This window comes from Typopeltis vanoorti, chromosome 10 (assembly GCF_054136105.1).
Source record: "Typopeltis vanoorti isolate ZY-2024b chromosome 10, IOZ_Tvanoo_1.0, whole genome shotgun sequence".
NCBI classification, from domain to species: Eukaryota; Metazoa; Arthropoda; class Arachnida; order Uropygi; family Thelyphonidae; genus Typopeltis; species Typopeltis vanoorti.
In genome coordinates, this window is record NC_143558.1 from 24,191,593 (window position 1) to 24,210,762 (window position 19,170).

The window sequence follows — 19,170 nt, forward strand, 5'->3', positions numbered from 1 at the left end:
ATAAAGTCTTTTAGTTATGGTATTCAGCAATTTCTGTCGTTTGTATAGCATAGGTGAACATTACATGTATTGCAAGTGTTATTAGTGCGATTTTCAATTTTACTTTTTAGCACAGTTTATGCATCTTTTATGTGTATTCGCTTTCACCATGGGATGTGAAGGCATGGACTGTTTCAGAAATATACGTTTTGTACTTGTCACCGTTGTAGGTATGGCCCTCTTCCTCAAAGAGAAATCGCCAATCAAAGATCGAGCTATGACCTGTCCGTACTTGAGGCAGGATAGTAAAGGGCCCACAGCACGTTTATTTTCGTGAAACTTTGTGTAAATGATATAGGCATTATTGACAGCTATATCCAGAAGATCAAAAAATAGACGGAGGTCGTACTTCGATTTACTTAAATCTTTGATTTATGATTCAATTCATAACACACCTTGCGCTGATCCATAAGGTCAACACTCCCCATGTTTTTGTTGTACTTTATGACAATTTCAGGGCACTTTACGTCAATCTTTTCAACAGATCCTGCCTTTCGCTGCTTTACAGTTGATGTAAGTATAGGCGATATAAAGTTTGTCAAAAGATGTACCAACTTGTTGTCCATCCACTTTACGTACAATATACCTTGAAACTTTCGGTATAAATATCTCCTCGATTCATGTTTATCTGATGGCGCAGATTTTGGAAGATGCTTTCGGTTAGGGCGAACAGTGCTTTGGTATTTCGGTTTTTCAACTCGTATTGAAGCATGGGTGAGTTAAAAAAGTTATCGAAGTACACCTCACAACCTAAGCCTTCAATGGCTTTTGTAAGCTCCAGTACTACCGATTCGCCTAACCTATATTCAGTTTCTGATGATTTTTTTCCCATGTACAGATTGAATTCAAACAAATAGCCTGTTTTAGCATCAGTTCTGCACCACATTTTGAAATCCCATCTCTTATAGGTTTATTTCTGATATACTGTTTCATAATATTGTGCCCCTTGAATTTTATCATATGCTCATTGTTTTAGTTTTTTCATCGTTTTTTGAAAAGAACTGTTCAGATGATCCATTACAGGCCTGATTTTATATGCTCTTTCATAGTTAGCACTATTTCTATCTGGTTGGTCTTCATTGTTGCAAAAGTGTAAGTTTTTGTGGATATTTTCAAACCATTTGCAATATAGGGAATTCCCATATCTGGATCAATAGACCAGTAATCTCTCAATGATGGCAAAACATGATAACCCATCACCAAATTCATACTGAGATAGGCTTTCATTTCATCATCATTGACTGTGTATTGTGTTCCATTCTGCTCAGCATACCATATAGATTCAACTCTTATTTTTCTAACTAAATCTTCGAAGTTAGTAGTCAAATAAAAAAAATTTCAATGAGCTTCAATAATGAATCTTCATCTCTGTCTGCAAATCTGAACTTCTCCAAAGATATAATCAGTATCAGGAAAGCTATTTGGTACATGTGTATTTTTTTTCCATATGAATGTAGGACCACTTACTTGTGGTCTATTTTCTGTTTCTGGTTCTGTTGCTGATAATTCCAACGTGTTTTGTACTGGGTCTTCAATTTCAACCATAGAAACTCCTGCATCCACATCCTGAGTTATAAATACCTGGTCTTCATCGAGTTCTAGTGCATCTTCATCATTGCTATTTTCTGCTACTAAACACTGCAAAACTTCGTTATCTTTCAATTCAAACTGCTTACACCCTTTTCTCGACATGCCTGTAATGATAAAAAGACAAATAAAATACAAAAGTGGGTAAAATAAATAAAAAAAAAACACAGATTACAACAACGAGTAATTTACTTGTAAATTACTTGTAAAATTGCGCCCCTTTGCGTCCATAGGGACAACGGTGTCCCTTTATGTTTTTACTAGTTTTTATGGAATATTATTTCAAAATTTTATTGAAAAACATAATAATACTATTATTTACTTACCATCAAATGAAAATATTACACCATAAACATATAACAAACAATGTTATATGCAGAAACACTTATGAAAAGTTCTGAATACACCACGCTCTGAACATACGATTTGCCACGAAGCTTTCTTTTGACAGGTGTCACTAACATAGGGTTTCCAGTAATAAAATTATCAAAAATACGTTCCAGATTACGCATTTTCTGGAAAAAAATATTGACATTATTTCGGTTTATGTACACAATCAAGATTTTATGTGGAGACACATATGTCCCATGGTCGTGAAAGGGTTAAGCAAAGAAACAAGATTATACATGTAGTCTTGATGGTTTGAGACCACAGTAGCATTTCCCTTATCTCCTTTTGTAATTACTGTTCTGTTGTTTTTTTATATCCCATAAAACTTTATATTCTTTCTTTGAGAGGTTGCTATTTTGGTATTGTGTTTGTTTTTTTTTGTGTAAGTAAACTGATAAATCCAGTCTGATGTTGTTGGCAATGTGGGTTGGAAGGCTGAGAATACCTCATTCTATTTGAATCATAGTTTTAACATAAAAATTTTTCTCAGTGAAAGTGCACAGGTGTAGCCATGAGTGAGTGCGCAAATTACTTTCTTGCTAATTGTTAATTCTTGTTAAGAAACTCAGCTTTTGTGTCTCAACGACTACAGAAAAACACTGTTGTCAACCTATTATCCTTCACCCTGAAGCCAGAAGCAATTAGTGCACTCATTTGTGGCTACAACTATGCACTCACACTGAAAAAGTTTTTACAGAAAAAATTATGATTCAATAGAAAGAAGCATCCTCAGCCTTCCAACTAATATTGCCAACATCAGACTGGATATAGCTAGTGTACTTACACTTGCAAAGCCACCAAAAAAAGCAATCTCTCAAGAAAAGAATATGAAGTTGTGGGAAAGAAAAAAACAATAATAGAATAATAATTATGAAAACATATAAGGGAAATGCCACTGTAGTCTTAAACCATCAAGATTATGTGATAAATTGCTATTTTATTCTCATATATTAGTTTCATGAAAATTCTTGTGTTTCACTTCACTGGGAGAAATATATGAATAAAACAAACAAAAAAAAAAACAGTGGCATTTCCCTTATATGCTTTCATAATTATTATTCTATTATTGTTTTTTTTTCTTTCCCACAGCTTCATATTCTTTCCTTGAGAGATTATAATATTGTTTGCTGGTTCATGATCTGTTGCATGCTACTGGCAACCATGTGCATGTCATGTTGGAGAAGACCAGACGATGTAAAGATGAAAGAGGGTGAGGAGTGGTTTCTTTGCATGGAGGATGGTTGAACCATGGAATGCATTGCCTGATAGAGTGGTGAGAGCGAGAATGGTCAATGCGTTTGAGGAGTAGTATGATAGACTTTGTGTTTTCTAGGCAGGACCTCCCTTGATGAGTCTTGATAGACTTGTGTTTCTTAGAAAAGACCTCCCACGATGAGTCTTTTCACTCCATGGAGGCCTGAATAATAATAAAAAAGGTTATAACAGGTGATGTACATAATGAAAATATTTCAATAGGAATAATCATTGCTATAATATTGTTTGCTGGTTCATGATCTGCTGCATGCTACTGGCAACTATGTGCATGTCATGTTGGAGAAGACCAGACGATGTAAAATCATCCCTTGTTCTTTTTTTTTTGTTGTTGTTGTTGCACTGTTGAGGATGTTGGATCATTTCAGCTGATCCTCTGAACACTCTTGAGAAAAATCTGTAATCTCTGTGAAGCAGTTTTATTTATTGCTGTAATATTTGATGTTTAGTTTTGCTGTTAGTTTTAGTTTTAGAATTATTAATTCTGACAGCTAGCTTGAAACTTAGTCACATTAAAACCATATAATTTGTAGTGTTTTGAACAGCTTTTATCTTTGCACCTTATCATATGCCTTTTCCAGATGTACAAAACTGAAATGCAGATTTGTGTTATGTTCCCATCATTTCTCAAACCATTCATCTTAAAGTAAAAATGTTATCCTGAACATCTGTTATTTGGCCTGAACCACTATGTTCTTTCCCTCAAATAAAAGTATATTTATACAAGTGTACTTTTGCATAAATCTTATTTGAAACACTTAGCAGTGACATTTCTCTCTAATTCTTACATTCAGTTTTAGTTCACTTTGTAATAGATGGCTACTAGGTAGTATTGAATATAGCTTTCATACCTTCATATTTCGGCTTTTCTGTTGACTCTCATCTACTTAGCTGTGTTTCATTTCAGGTTTCTGATGGCGTTTTTTTTTTTTTTTGTACATGAAGTACTGATATATATTCCTGATTGTATTCCTCTTGAATATTTTCTGCTCCTGCAGTTGAGGTTTCTGTAGTTTTGAAGACATTCATCATAGTTTAGGTATAAAGCCAACATGTTTACTTTTTTTTATTATTAATTTCTGTAAAGAGATTTTTACTCTGAGTTATAATTAATTACACAAAGGTTAAATTCTGATTGGTGCAATGACTTTTAAATATTTCTTTTAGAATCTAGAAAATCACTGACTCAAAACCAAATAAAAAATTATATACATTTAATGAAACTAAAACATTATATACATTTAAATAAAATTGCATAAATAACTACAAAATTAACTGGATCCAAGACCTTCTAAAATAAATATACACTTTAGAGATTTTCTTATCCAAAAATATTAAAATCATTCATTCTCTGATTCATTCTATTATTGGATTGTTTGATATATACTTAATCACATCTGCCAGACTAAACACCTTGTTTTCACAACAACAAAAATGTTCATCAGAGTTGGTTTCTTTTTAGACCCTTTCCAAAAATATAAAATTTTCTTCTTCTTTTCCATAGGATCCTTTTTATCTCCATTATGTAGCATACACTATTATTCCTCCTGCCTCACTGAAGTATAAATATTCTTACCTCTTGCAGTTCTATTTGACACACAATTTACTAATTTTTGTACCAGAGAAAGAAGTTTTTTTCCTACTTTATAAAAGTTAAGTTCTTCATGTTAAGGCATTTTACAGTTTCAAATTTCACCAATTGCTTTTTCCACAATAATCTGGTGTCCTTAAGACAGAAGTTGAAACTTTCTATTCAGCATTTCCTTGAACATTCAATTAGAACGTTGACTGCAATATCTTCTTTTATTTAGTAAATACTTGTTGACAGTCCCAGTTTAAAGACTCGCAGTCCTACAATTCCTCTTTGTAATCTTCTATTTGTATTCTTCCATCTGTCACGTAAAACTTAAAAACTTCCTAAGAAGAAAATTCTCCAGTTGCTATTCTCAAATTTCCATTAGCTCTCTGCTCATTTTCCTTGTTATTCCAATACCGAATGCTCTCTCTGTCAGCTGTTAATCATCCATGAAACTCCTTGGAGAGCATGCGCACTCCATGTAAATAGCAAGCAAGAAGTTACGTATAATGGCTTAGACATTTTGTTTATGCTAACGGAGACAGATTGTCTCCATTAGCGTAAACAGAATGTCTTCAGAAACCACAACAAATATCTCAACACCTAACAATTTTAAATTACAATAAAAAAATTGAAAGTAACACATCTAGTAAGTACATCAATTTTCAAATGGTTTACATTTCATTTTGACAATAATAATATCAATAACGGGAACATCACAAGTACCGATATACGTGTTACAAAACCAAAACTATTGATATATTAGAATATAGAAACAATTGTAAAAAGGATTCGTAATTATAAATTATGATTATTTTTACAACTTCATCAGATGTTACTGATGTTAAAAAAAAAAAAAGGTTAAAACACATTATAGAATGTAAACACATAATATTAGATAATGAAAGAATATGACATTAAAAAATTAAACTAAACAATGAAGGTAGGAGAACTAGTTTGCACTGCCACATTTTGTAACATAATGCATTGCATTGCATAGCCAGGTCTGTGGATGTCATTTGATAAAGTCCTCAGTTTTTATTGCAGTGAATAGTGGTGCATATATTTCAGAAACTTCCTTGAATTTCCTGATAAAACAGATATGTTTGATATAAGGCAATTTTGGTCCTGCTTAGCCAACATAGCAAATGCAGTTTACACTTTATTGAACAAAAGATATGGTAATAGAACCATCAGACATTCTGACGAGTCTAGATATTATCAGCCTATTCATAAATAAATGTCCTCAGAGTAGCAACTCTGGATCTTCTAAGATTTTTTTTCCACTGAATACCATTGTCCTGTTCAGATACTTCATAGGAAATACTTAGTTTCAGGATTCACTCCAGGAACAAACATAAGATCCATCTACAGTGCAGTTTCTCTGCTACCTGTTTGTCAGGATAATCTGGCAGTGCATTTCATCATCCCCCAATAACTGAATCATCAGATTTGTAGCAGCACTCTGCCATGTACTTCATCCTGTTAGCCTCCACTTCATGCCAGATAGCTTCAAATATTGCTACTTGGAACATTATTAATTTTATGAGTTTCTACTAATCTCTAAATGAGTTCCTAACTCAAATCATTTAATATCATTAATAACACTTGATTCCAGTTACTACATCTGACCCAGAGAGTCAGGTTTCACTAAAGCCAACAATCTTAAGCCACAATGCATTCACCAAGGCAAACTGAAATGAGACAAGGACATTTTGAGCTACAACAGGTTGTAAAAAGGATTATTTGGGTCATTCATTTTCTAGTACAGGATGTCATACTTCACAAACACATCATTCTATTCTTATAATGGATGGAATTGTGCAGAGTTAGGAAAGTTGAGGTGGACAGTGCAGTGAGGCTGTTAATCTCAACCTACTGTCTTAGAGGTTTTGTTCAAATAGGATATCAGGTTTAGATATATCAGTGTTGGTTCATATAATTTAAATTTATGTTAAGATCACAAATGTTGCTGAAATGGATACAAATGTTTTTTGAAATTGGTTTTTGTTTGAATTTTTTTTGTAGTTTTTTTAAGTAGTTTGAGTTAAAGTTTTGTTGTTTATTTTTTTTATTGTTACTCAAAAGAATTTTTTTTTCATTCATAGTACTAACAGACTTTTATTTCTTGACTTTCATGGTTGTTTAATGTTGAAAGTTTTTTTACTTGGCTGTAATATAAAGTTGCCAAGAAATTATATTCTTGTTTAATCCTTTATTCAAAGTATAAGCAAACAAAGTTTACACGTCAAGTATCTCCACGATTGTGCTACTTGTAGGCAGAAGCTAATGACTTCACATCGATTGCCTTAGTATCCCATAATGCAAATCGTACTCCCTTTTGGATGTTTATAATGCTATGCATTATGGGAAGGGCCACTACCAGTCTGTTGCATATAATGTAATGAATGTATAGTACATAGCATTAGACATGTCCGAAAGGGGTGCATTTACATTATATACAGATACACGTATTATGTATCCCTTTTGGAATGAGAAAGGGGGAAGTGTCTGGAAAGTTCTGATAATGCCTAGAACAAAAATGATATTAAAGCAACTGATATAACCACAAGAAAGAACATACTAGTAGCAGAGCTATGAAGGTAATTTGTATATGCTTGTATCCTTATATGTTCTGTTACCATATCTTTATAATGTATATGCATCCTTTCAGATTGTTTAATGCTATTCGTTATACATGTTCAAAAGGAGATGTGTTTTGCATTATGGGATACTACAACAATTGATGTGAAGTCATTAGTTATTATACAAGTAGCCCAGACATGAAGATATTTCACGTGTAAACTTTGTTCGCCTACACTTGGATTAAATGAATGAACAAGAATATAATTTCTTGGCAAGTTTAATTTATGGTTGTTTAATGTTAAGGAGTTAGAGTAACAGCATGTAGTGAAGGTCCCACATCAAGGGGGGGGGGTTCCACTCCATTGCCTAGCCTCAACAATTCATCCTGCATGCCACTATATCCTCACTCCCTCTAGACACAATGTGGTAGAATAGTTGGCAGCAGAATTATTCACTTTGTGATTGGGAAGCCTCTTGATGCATTACCATTGGATATGGATGGCCTGTGGAACTACTTTACTGCTGTATCCTAGAATAGGGAGAGGTTTGCAGTCCCTAAAGTATGTTGGGCTTGGTTGTGAGGCTGTCACCTACACCACATGTATGAAGAGAGAGGAGTGTGGAAAGCAGAAACTTTGCTTTGGGAGCCAAATATTGCAACAGCTATTACAGGTCCCCAGTAAGCAAAGCAGTGGTGTTTCACCAAGCAGTGAAAGTGATCTATCACCTAAAGGTCCATTTGACATTTCCTCCATTTGGAAAGGTATGTATTTGTTATTATTGTTATTAACAATAATAGCAAAATGTTATTATTCCATTTTATCTGCCTTTAATGTAATTATCTGCTTGTTTTTGACTGCCAGCACCAAAATTTCCCCTGTTGGCGAGTTTTGGTATTAAATATTTTTTTTCGTGGAAATCATCTTCCCATGCCTTCAAAAGTCTCGATATAAAATTTGGTCTAATTCCGTTTATTGGTTTTAGCTACAGATGCCTCCAAAGAGGGAAAGTTATTTTATGGCCACCCTGTACTTGGTTTTTTGTGCATTGCCAGCCCATTAATGGCTCCATAAAATGTCATCTTGAGACATTTGCTTCAAATCCACAGCCTATTTATTAGAGAGCAGAGATGCCATATACTCAGCCAACTAGGCCAACAGCACGGATAGTAAAGTGCTCTAGAGGTTAGTGAAAAAACAAAAACTGGGAAATAAATTGAAAAAATGGATTAAAGAGGATGAAGATGATATAACAAAAGCTAAGAATATTTTGGATAGTTATAGTAAACACATTAAGACTTATTTAAGTAACTAATTATCTTTGCCTGAAATCCTTCAGGATTCTCTGCTACAGTGGGATGTGACATAGATGTTTGAAAGTCTTTAGTTTGTCCTAACTCTAGCCTGGATGTGGTACTAGTGTGTTATACATGTACAGGTTTTAATGGGTGAGATTGTCATAGAAAAGGTAGAAAATAACTTGTAGAAATGCTTTGTATCTTCAAACCCACCTAATAGAATCTCTTCTTCCTCTTTCATTGGACCTCTATTCTTTGGAATAGTGCTATATGTTTTGCAATATCTTACATGGAATCATATTAAAAATAATAAGAATAAAATTTTAAAAAAATAATAAAAAAACAGTCAAGATAATTCATTTGATTCAAACAGAAAGAAATTGCTATGATTCCAGGAAGTATTTTTCATAGGTGCCATGCTTGCAGATTCAAACATGACTTATTGGTCTCTCATGAGAACAACAGCTTGAAACAACTATTAGACATCTGAAACTCTTAACCAGAAATACTATTAATATATATATGCAGACTTTTGGGCAGAGTTCATGCCTTTTTAATAGCTCAAAAGTACAAATCTTCAGCATAGTTTGTTATTTTGTGAGCTCTTGGCCATTTTCAAAATTTAAAATTTCAGTATTCGTGCACTGAAACTTTCAATTTTGAAAGTGTTTGTATACAGTTTTTCTACTTGCTAAAATATAATGGATGCCTATTATCTTCTGATTTTAATAAATAAACTGTTTTGGAAAGCAAGTAGAAAAGGGATTCCTGCTTGTAGGCACTGTATAGTTGTGTGTTGTACTGAGATTTCTTAATTGCTTTTATGTAAATAATAGTTCAGCAAACCAAGGAATAAGGCTTTGAGCTTTGCCCACCAAGTTAAGTGAATTATTTTATGAAGCTGTTGTTTGCATGCATAATCAAATATTAATTTGTTATTCATTTTTAGCTGCCCGAGGTCCAGCATATGGTATACCCTCTATTAGAGTTGATGGTAATGATGTATTAGCAGTATATAATGTCACAAAGGCAGCAAGGCAAATGGTAGTAGATGAATGTAAACCTGCCCTGATTGAAGCCATGACATACAGGTACATATGTTTGTAAATGTCTGAAAGTTCTGAACTATCCTCTATCCTTGAAAATGATAATTTTTTTTTAATTAACATATTCACATGGTTCTTAGACTTTTTTTTGTTACAAACACTTTCTTAGTTTTGCTTGGAGGCAGAGCTGACTACTACCGGGTGTGTCCCCAGGTGGCAGATCGGGGAACAGCCTTCAGATATGGAGGCTAGCTGCGATATAAGCAGAGCAATCTGGTGAATAAGCAGCCGTGGACCAACAGCGACTGAGCTATCCGAGCGTGGGGGAGCAGAAGTGGCAACTCTGTCTCACTTAAAAACCTCACAAAGCCCAATGACAACTCGGTGACATGGCGAGTAGTGCCACCATTAAATAAGCACCTGCTGGGGTCACTGCCCCTGACATTGGGAAGCAGCATTGTCAGTACTGACACAAGGTTGAAGCCAAATGATGATGGAAAAGCTTGTGATCAGAGATTTGCAGATGGCAATATGATTATATTGTGTACGTCTGTAATAGTGCAGAGCAGAAAGCAAACGGAGAAACTACTGCTCTACCTTATCTCCAGAACAACCACCATGGCGAGCAAACCCTTACAATTGGCCCCAAGTTCCCGGCGTCCCTTAAATGGGACAGGGGTGTGAAGAATCTCCGGGCTCAAAATGGTGTCCACTTTTAAAATTGCAACATGGAATGTCAGAACTCTGTATGAAGCTGGCAAATTAAGAAATGCCACAAGAGAAATGAAGAGGCTGGGCATCTGGATTTTGGGAATTTGCGAGACAAGATGGCCAGGATCTGGAAAGTGTCAACAAGATAATACAACAATGTATTACTCTGGGAATGATAAGAACAAACATCAACATGGTGTAGCTGTAATAGTAGATGAAGAAATCAATAAATCAGTACTAAATTGGATTCCATTTTCTGAAAGGATAATGCTGTTACAACTTAAGGGAAACCCCGTTAACATAAATATCATCCAAGCTTATGCACCCACAGCTGACAAAAGTGAAGAAGATGTTGAAGAGTTTTATGAACACCTAAAAGAGATTAAAAACCTAACAAAGAAACATGATATAAACATAGTGATGGGTGACTTCAATGCAAAAGTAGGAAGAGGGGGTGATGGAGAAATTGTTGGCGAACATGGCTTAGGCACCAGAAATGACAGAGGAGATCGCCTAGTCCAGTTCTGTCAGGAAGAAGATCTAACAATAGCAAATACCTGGTTTAAACTTCCACCCAGAAGACTGTACACTTGGAAATCGCCTCAAGATAACCAACATAACATTGTCCAAAATCAAATTGATTATATACCGATAAATAAAAGATTCCACAGTAGTATAAAGAGTGCAAAGACTTATCCTGGAGCAGATACCTCATCAGACCACAATCCCATAGTTGCAGAAGTACGTCTTAGATTAAAATCAGCTAAAAAATCACAAAAGAAGAAAAAGAAAATTGATGTAGAAAAACTGAAAGACCCGAACATAAATAAAAGTGCCAAGACACAGCTTAACCTGCGATTACAACAGATTAACATAAAAGAAAATAAAAGTGTGGAATCTCTTAGCTTAAAGAATGCCATCGTAACAACAAGTATTGAAGAAGTAGGTTATGTGAATAATATAAAACAACAGGAATGGATGACAGATGAGATTCTTTCTCTTATTGATACAAGAAGAATGTACAAAAACAAAGACCTAGCCAGGTATACAGAAACACATAACATCATCAAGAAAAAAATAAAAGAAGCCAAGGAAAATTGGATGAAAAATTTATGTACTGAAATTGAACTGCTTCAAAAGAAACATGATAATTCAATCTGTATAAGAAAATCAATGAAATTTCCGGAAAACTGAGGAAAAAGCAAATAGTGTCTCTAAGAGACAAAAATGGAAAAATAGTTCTAGAAGAAGAGAATAAAGCACAGATTTGGATAAAATATGTAACAGAACTTTTCAATGATACTAGACAGAAGCCTATAAATATAAAAGATAACATTCAAGGACCAGCAATCATGAAATGCGAAATAGAGAATGCTATACGAACAAGTAAAACAGGAAAAGCCAGTGGACCAGATGGTGTGCAAACAGAATTTTTAAAATTAATAGAACCAGATAACATCAAACTTCTTGAAAAACTATTTAATGAAATATATGAAAGTGATGAATTTCCATCAGATTGGCTCAAATCTACATTTATCACTATCCCAAAGAAACCCAAAGCAAATTCCTGTGGTGACTTCCGACTTATTAGTCTAATGAGCCAAACATTAAAAATATTTTTGAAAGTAATTCAGAATCGCAGTTATAGAAAAAGTGAAGAAACTCTAAGTGAAACACAATTCGGCTTTCGGAATGGTTTTGGTACTAGAGAGGCCCTTTTCTGTACCCAAATATTGATACAAAAATGCATAGAAAAACAGAAATCTGTCTTTATGTGTTTCATAGATTTTGAAAAAGCATTCGACAAAGTCAGACACACTAACTTAATAGAAGTCCTTCAACAAATAAGGCTAGACGAACAAGACATAAGACTAATAACAAATCTGTATTGGAATCAGTCAGCTACCATTCAATTAGACAACATTACCACCAGTGATATTAACATCAAAAGAGGAGTGAGACAAGGATGTGTGCTCTCACCACTCCTGTTCAACATATACGCAGAGGTAATCTTTAAAAAAGCATTGGAAGAATGTCCAGAGGGAATCACAATAAATGGAAAGATTGTTAACAACCTACGATATGCAGATAACACCGTGCTAATTGCAGATAACATTATGGATCTCCAAAAACTCGTTGACAGAGTATACATAGAAAGCCAAAGAATGGGAATAAATATAAACATCAACAAGACAAAATACATGCTCATCAGCAAACAAGCCTCATCAATGAAACTGACACTCAATGGGAAAAATATTGATCAAGTGTTAAAATATAAATATCTTGGTTGTTGGCTTAATGAACGGTGGGATCCAGAAATAGATATAAAGACAAGGATTGAAGTTGCACGGCAGTCCTTCATGAAAATGAGAACACTATTCTGCAATAAAGACCTAAACATGGAAGTCAGATGCCGAATGCTGAAATGTTACGTGTGGTCTATTCTGCTCTATGGAGTTGAAACATGGACATTGAAGGCGACAACCATCAAGAAAATCGAAGCCTTTGAGATGTGGCTATACAGAAAAATGCTAAAGATATCATGGACAGAAAAAATTACCAATGAAGAGGTCTTAAAATCCATTGGCAAAGCTAAACATCTTGTACAAATAATTAAGAAACGAAAAACATCATATCTTGGCCACATCATGAGAAACAGCAAATACCAACTTCTACAAACTATTTTGGTAGGAAGAATTGATGGCAAAGGAACTAGAGGAAGAAAAAGAATATCATGGTTTGACAACATCAAGATGTGGACAGGAAAGAGCAGTGCACAACTGCTCAGATTAGCACAAGACCGCGAACAAACTGCGGTCTTGTGCTCAGATTAGCACAAGACCGCAGTTTGTTCGCCAAGATGGTCGCTGACCTTCGATAGAAGATAGCACAATAATAAGAAGAAGTTTTGCTTGGTATAATTTTGATACTCTACCTTCTCAGGTTTTATAAGTTTTTAAGGTTTGCAAATCATTAAATTTTAATGATATATAAAACAGTTTTTTTTTTTATAAATGCCTAAATGAGGGTTTATTGATGATGATGATGATGATGATGCAAGAAATAATAAAGAAAAAACCCCCTTAAAACAGAGTAAAAGGAGTGGTATGATAGACCATGTTTTCTAGGCTGGACCTTCCACAATGAGTCGTTTGACTTCACGGAGGATGACCTGAATCATAATAATAATAATATTTCAATGTTAAAAATGGCATTGCCTGATTTTCATGCTTCATTTGAGATCATTATGTGTATCATTTAACTGATTATGTACTGCTTAAAATTATTCTTAACATAACTAAGAAACCGTGTGGTATGGTTTCCTAGTTAAGGATGTTAATCATCAGGATATTTCATCTGAGTGTGTGCTTATTATATTGCATGGTTTCCTAGTTATGTTAAGAATAATTTTTAAGTTTCCTGAAACCCTTCTCTGGAGACAAAATATTGACCTTTTTCAAGTAATAACAGAAGCAAGGTGGGTAGTCTTTCACCGGATGATGAAAGTCATCTACCACCTAAAGATATGCAGAAATGCCTACAGTGATCTAAAACCTGTGGGGGACACATACACTTGTTTGCTCAGCCAACCAACTTATGGAAGTTATATAATGTAATAATTCTTATAACCATATTAAATGACATATATTGGCTATGAGATATGTCTGTGAAATGCATTTTAAGATCATTATTACTCAGTTTTTTAATGGTTCTGTGGCTCTCATACATCATTCTTAACATTCATCTGACATCACAAAACATGAATGCAATGTTGCAAAAGGACCCCACCCCCCATAATTAGTTTTATGGACATGGCAGAAACGAATGAAGGAATTAAGAACCAATTAATTGGAGCTCACAGATGCTAGGTATCTATGAACATATAAGAAAAAAATCTTTGCTCACTATATATAAGGCACTTGGTCTGGGATTTGGCATTCTAGATGGTAGTGTTCTCTAATGCTCATCTCCAATACTAGTTTGCATCAAGGTGTTTGGAAACATGCAGAGAGGCCTGACCATCTAGGGATTTTGGGATTTCTTTCACTGTCCTTTGTAGATGTATGAGATCATTGAGATAATGCTCTATGGAGCATGCACTGTTCCTTCAAAGTGTGAGGAACAGCAATTTCTCATAAAGGGAATAACTTAGGCCCATCAGATCTATTCAGATTGGGATGATATAGTAAGGTTTCACAGCTTTCTTTATTCAGCTGATCTATGGGAAAATGGCTTTCATGTAGTATTGAGTATTTTTTCAAAGGATCCTTTGTTTAGAGTGGCATGTTTTCAGCAAGTTCGGATTATTCTGGACTTGCAAAATGTATTATAGCTGTTCATTATGATGAACAGCTATAATACCTGCCATTTTGACCAAAGCATAATTAAACCACAGGGAATTTGATAGACACAGGCTTGAAGTGTGATAGATACATGTGGTATATATATCATACTTCAGCCAAACTGGCAGACCTGTGGCTGTTCATTATGGTGAACATCTAGACTGTATTAATTAGATTCCAGGGGGCAGAATAACTGGACTTGCTAAACATGCAATCTACTCCAGTAGGATATATTTGGGGGGGGGGAATAAAAATTAAATAAATAAAGGAATAGATAAAAGCCATTTTTGTTGTGCAGCAGTTGTATAAAGAAAGCTTATGAGAAATTGCCCTTCACACGTCCCTCATTAGTTAATTTTTATTTATCTATTTATTTTTACTATTGTTAAAACTTGACTGCTCTACTTTATTCATGTGCAGCTGACATAGTCTCTTTATCAAGTTTTTGTTATCTTACTTGCCTTATTTAATTTTGAGTTTATACTGAGGATGCCCTTGATACTTGGGTCAAAATTGTGTGCAATTAATATTCAAATATACTTGTTCCATTGCATTAACCAATAACATATATTGTTCTATTGTCCTCTGTTTCATATCAATAGCTTCAAATGAACCATCAGTCTGGAATACTTTCTCAATTTTTAATTTTGTTGGTTGCATTTTTTCAGCTGTCATCAGTAATACCCTTGTTTTATTACCTCTATTCTCCTTGTAAATACAATGCCACTTAGGTTCTATCCCTAAAACTATATGATCTTTTGTCCATCTCACTTATACCAGTAAGTTTTGGCAAAGTCAAACAGATTGCCAAAAAACTGCTCATCCTTATTTCCTGATGCTCCATATACATGAATTTTAACATATCCTTATATCCCCAACTGTAATTACCAACTAAATTTCAGGATCAGAAATAATTTCAGTATTCACACACATTTGTCACAAGGAGTGGCCAGACACACACTTGCCTATATTCTCTCCTAATGCCACTAATTTCCCTGAATCCTCTCGTGAACAACATTTTTTCCAAACATCTAACTCCAGAACTATTCAGATGTAATCCATCAGTTATATACAAGTGCTTTATCCATCATATTCACTACAAATTACAGTCTTTGCTACCATTATGGAAAATTCGCTCTCTATTCTCTCATGCTTCTTTTTCACTGCTCACAGTAACTCCATATCTTCTCTCATTCCATATTTCTTGCTTTTCAAATCATTTTTCTATCAAAACAATCAACTCTTTTAGAAAAGTGGAAAGGAAAAGTGAGTGGAGAATATTCCCCACTCACTTTTCCTTTTATTCTCTTATCTGCTGCACCAGAGACTTCTCAGGTTGCTTGAGCTTATGTTTTGTCCTGTGAAGGACAAGATTGCACATAGGTGCACTCTTGCCTTCCATTGCTTCTTTCACTTTCTCATTCATATTTTGTTTGCAATATATTGCTCACTCCTTCAACTACATTCTCCATGACTCACTTTCTTGGCTTTCATCAACATTCCTCTCCCTTCTGGCACTCACTCATGATTTCTGACACTCTCTCTCTCTCTCTCTCTCACACTCACCAATCTCGCTTTCGTATTACAAGTCATTCTTCCTTGGTAATAAGTGTGTTATACGCACACACACTCTACATCATATGAAATCCTTCGTGTTAAACTCTTTGAACAATGATAACTTAACTGCCATATTGGAACCATATAAAGGTCTGTTATATAATAGAAATCACAAAACAGGTGCAGTCAATAACATGCTCAAAAAAAAAACAAGAAAAATCACAAATAGTAATCAGCTGCATCGTGAAATGTTTAAAAAGTCTCTTATCTCTGACTTTTTAGTGTGCTTCCTATAGCTCTGCACAAATTGTCCTCTACCACTGAATTCAAACAGGAAATTATTATTATTATTTATTCAGACCTCCATGGAGCCAAGAGACTCATTGCAGGAGTTCCTTCCTAGGAAACACAAAGTCTATCATAGCACTAATTGAACTCATTGACCGTTCTTGCTCTCACCACTCTATCAGGCAATGCATTCCACAGTTCCACCACCATCCATGCAAAGAAACTACTCCTGACTCTCTTGCTCACATCTCCCTTCATACTTTACAGGGATGGTCCCTTGTTATCACTCCTTCCTGCTGCTCCACCAAGTGAAAGAACTTCCCAGTGTCCACTCTGTACCTACCTCTCAACAATTTAAAAATCTCGATCATATCACCTCTCCTCCTTCTATTCATCAAACTCTTCTATCCACATTCCCTCAGCCGATCCTCATAATTAACATTGTACAGTCTTGAAACCATCTTTGTTATCCACCTCTGCACCCTTTCCACAGTTAATTTATCCCCTTCAAATCCTGGGGACCAAATTTGAGAACAATAGTGTAAGTGTGGTCTGATCAGGGTCTTATACAACGGAATGATAACTCTTTTATCTCTGTAGGTCAGCGTCCTTGTCGGTATTGTAGCAATCCTCCGGGTTCCTTCACTACCTTTGCAATATGCTTCCTGAATTTCAGTTTTCTATCAATCATCACCCACAGATATCTTGTCTCCCCTACTTCCTCCAGTACAACTCCTCCAATAGATTATGAAGTGTCCCAAACCTCATTTTGCTGCATTACATTACAAAAGGACTTACATTTTGCTGCATTAAACCGACATCCCCAATCATTTGCCCATCTGTCTTCTTGTAGGGCCACCACATCTGTACTATTACTAATAACCCTTCCCAGCTTCACATCATCTGCAAACAACTGAATATCCCTTTGCAATCCATTGACAATGTCATTGATATAAAGGTTAAACAATACAGGTCCCAGTATTGAGCCCTGTGGAACTCCATGGTGGGGCAATATCTGCTTCCTTGCTATTGCCCCACCATGCACAACTCTCTGATACCTATCAGACAGCCAATCCTGAATCCAGTTGATTAACCCAATTTAAATATCAGCTTATCACATGTGGAACTTGTCAAATGCCTTTGCAAAATCCAAAAGAAATGGCAGTATATGCCTTTCCCTCATCAACTGCTCTTGTCACTTTATTATAAAAGGCAATCATATTACTTAAACAAAAGCACCCCTTAACAAATCCATGTTGAGCCTCACAGATAACATTACCCTCATCTGCCCAGCACTCTATATAGTCTCTCACTAATTTCTCCAAGATCTTAACAACTACTGATGACACACAAACTGGCCTATAATTAGACACTTCCAGTCTGCTACTGCCCTTATGCAATGGCACTGTCTTACCTTCCTTCCATTCCTTGGGTACCTTTCCCATAGCCTGACTTTCATTGAAAAGCCAGGTCAAAGGAGCTGTCAGTTCTTATCACATTCTCTCAAAACCCGTGGTGAAATACCATACAGTCCACTGCTGACATCCAGAGTACTCAGTATTTGGAACACATTCTCCTCTTGCACTTCCTAACCTCGAACCTGCCTTACCTCTCTAGTATTAAAACTTTCTTCTTCAGGATGAAATACTCCAATAAAGTGTTCATTGAACAATTCTAGTATGTCCTCTGCATCAGTCACTCTATTCCCATTTTTATCTCACAATGTCATTCTTCCACAATCATTTCTCCTCCAACTGGCCACATTGCTAAAAAATTCCCTAGGATTTTCTTTGGATATTACTACCAATCTCTTCTTATATTCCAGTTTTGCCTTCCTCACCATACTAGTCACTCTCCTGGCCCGAGTCTTATATTCTTCACTCATCTGCTCTCCACCCCTCCCCTTATATATCTTCCATAATCTATTTTTCACCTGCAGTTCCTGTTTGATATTGTTTGTCATCCACTTTACACCAAATTGTGTCTGCTTCTTCACTCGTAGAATACAGCTTACTATTGATGCTAACAAATATTCCTTCACCATTTCCCAAGCACAAATGATATCCTGGCCTTCCAATTCCACTCTCTATGGAACTACTCCAAGTTGATATCTAAGACTATTATAATCACCCGCCTTATAATTCCACAGGTTGACTGAGGCCTCTTTTACCTCATACTATCCTACTCTATCTTACATCTGTCTGCTGACCCTCAGCATGCTTTATTCTCCAACGGCCAATGATGAGAGACATGAACTCCCATTCTACCTCAATAAAGGTCAAAACTAGTCTGGATAGTGGCCCTTCCCTTAATGCATAACATTAGACATATCCGCAAGGAGATGTGTTTTGCATTATAGGAGATATTGAGGCAGGAGTGTTGGTATCTTGCTCCACCTTTGCAACGAGTTGCCCTGGTGTTGTACCTCATAGTCCTTATAAGGACTGGCTTAAAGGGGTGAAGCAAAAATGCTTTTCA

The 19,170-nt window shown here is 35.3% G+C and overlaps 1 protein-coding gene across 1 annotated transcript in view; it reads left to right on the forward strand.

Moving 5' to 3' along the window:
- BckdhA (Branched chain keto acid dehydrogenase E1 subunit alpha) overlaps positions 1-19,170 on the forward strand; it is a 120,632-nt gene that overhangs the window by 89,511 nt on the left and 11,951 nt on the right. Inside the window, exon 7 of the mRNA XM_090398675.1 lies at positions 9,697-9,838. Coding sequence (XP_090254801.1) covers positions 9,697-9,838 — 142 coding nt within the window. The remainder of the gene's footprint in view (positions 1-9,696; positions 9,839-19,170) is intronic.